General features: G+C 31.7%; 1 protein-coding gene across 1 annotated transcript; it reads left to right on the top strand.

Annotated features, from left to right (window-relative positions):
* Positions 1–29: 29 nt before the first annotated feature.
* Tsp_14103 (conserved hypothetical protein) lies at positions 30–851 on the top strand (the record flags this gene model as incomplete). The annotated part of the gene is made up of 3 exons (XM_003366156.1): positions 30–150; positions 353–576; positions 697–851. Coding segments are annotated over 3 exons (500 nt in total), but the record flags the coding sequence as incomplete, so codon positions are not given.
* Positions 852–1,032: the final 181 nt, after the last annotated feature.

Below are 1,032 nucleotides of genomic sequence, written 5' to 3'. Positions count from 1 at the left end.
TAAATGTAATATAATATACGATTTTACAGCAAAAAATATTTTAAAAAATGATTTTTTCATCGTGATAGTTTGTTGCATTTTGAAGCTGCATCATATATATGCAGCTATTGGTGATTTTGAATGCAAACAAGATGCCGCTGGAGCAGAGTGGTAATTTACTATTTTGGAAATAATTTGAATAAATCATAAAAATAATTATTACAAATAATTCTCGAATTTAAGTATTTTCATTCTACAGTTTCTACGGTCATCATTACTGATTCTGAAATGCAAATATATTTAAACAAAATTGTATAGTTTATAGCTTCATTAAATAGATCCGATATTTGAAATTTGTGAAGATAAACTTCAGGACAGTTCAATACAAGGTGAAAGATAACGTAGATAGCTACATAATCACAAATACAGCTGCGGCTGATTGGAGAGATATTGCAATAAATAATGCAAATTCGCCAATGGTGCTTACACTGGATCAGTATTTTAAAGCTGCTGCAGATAAAGTAGATGCTGCAATAATTGCATACAATAATTTGCCACCTGGTGCTGTACGTCCAAATGCAGAATCAACCGCTAAGGGTATCTGAGAGTTTTGTTGTCTTTTGATTAGTTTTTGTTATAAACTTTTAGGCCTTGTGGCTTGGGGTGCCGACACTGGCAAAGCTTTTTGGTATATTCATACAATGCACAAATTTCCAGATTTTAACATAGCTGATGCATCCCTTTTACTTGATAATTTGATTGAAAAAGCAGCCTTATTTATGTGCTTAACAATTGACTACAAAAATACCGCATGGGGCAAGGAAATGAACGTTGATATTTTCAGATTTAGTAATTTATCTACTTTATTTTAGCAAAAGCTCCTTCTTTTCGAAAAGCCATTTAATATATTTTTTCTCAGAAACCAGCAGCTGTATCGATTCCCAACAGTTTTCTAAAAAGAAAAAAAATACGACTCTTTGAATAAAGCCCCATTACTTTCCCCTATAACTTAATTTCAAAAATGTAAACTACAACAGGACCACACCAATTGTT

This window comes from Trichinella spiralis (genome assembly GCF_000181795.1).
Source record: "Trichinella spiralis strain ISS 195 chromosome Unknown Scfld6464, whole genome shotgun sequence".
In the NCBI taxonomy this organism is placed as follows: Eukaryota; Metazoa; Nematoda; class Enoplea; order Trichinellida; family Trichinellidae; genus Trichinella; species Trichinella spiralis.
The sequence above is the reverse complement of the archived record's forward strand: the minus strand, read 5'-3'. Positions and strand labels throughout refer to the sequence as shown.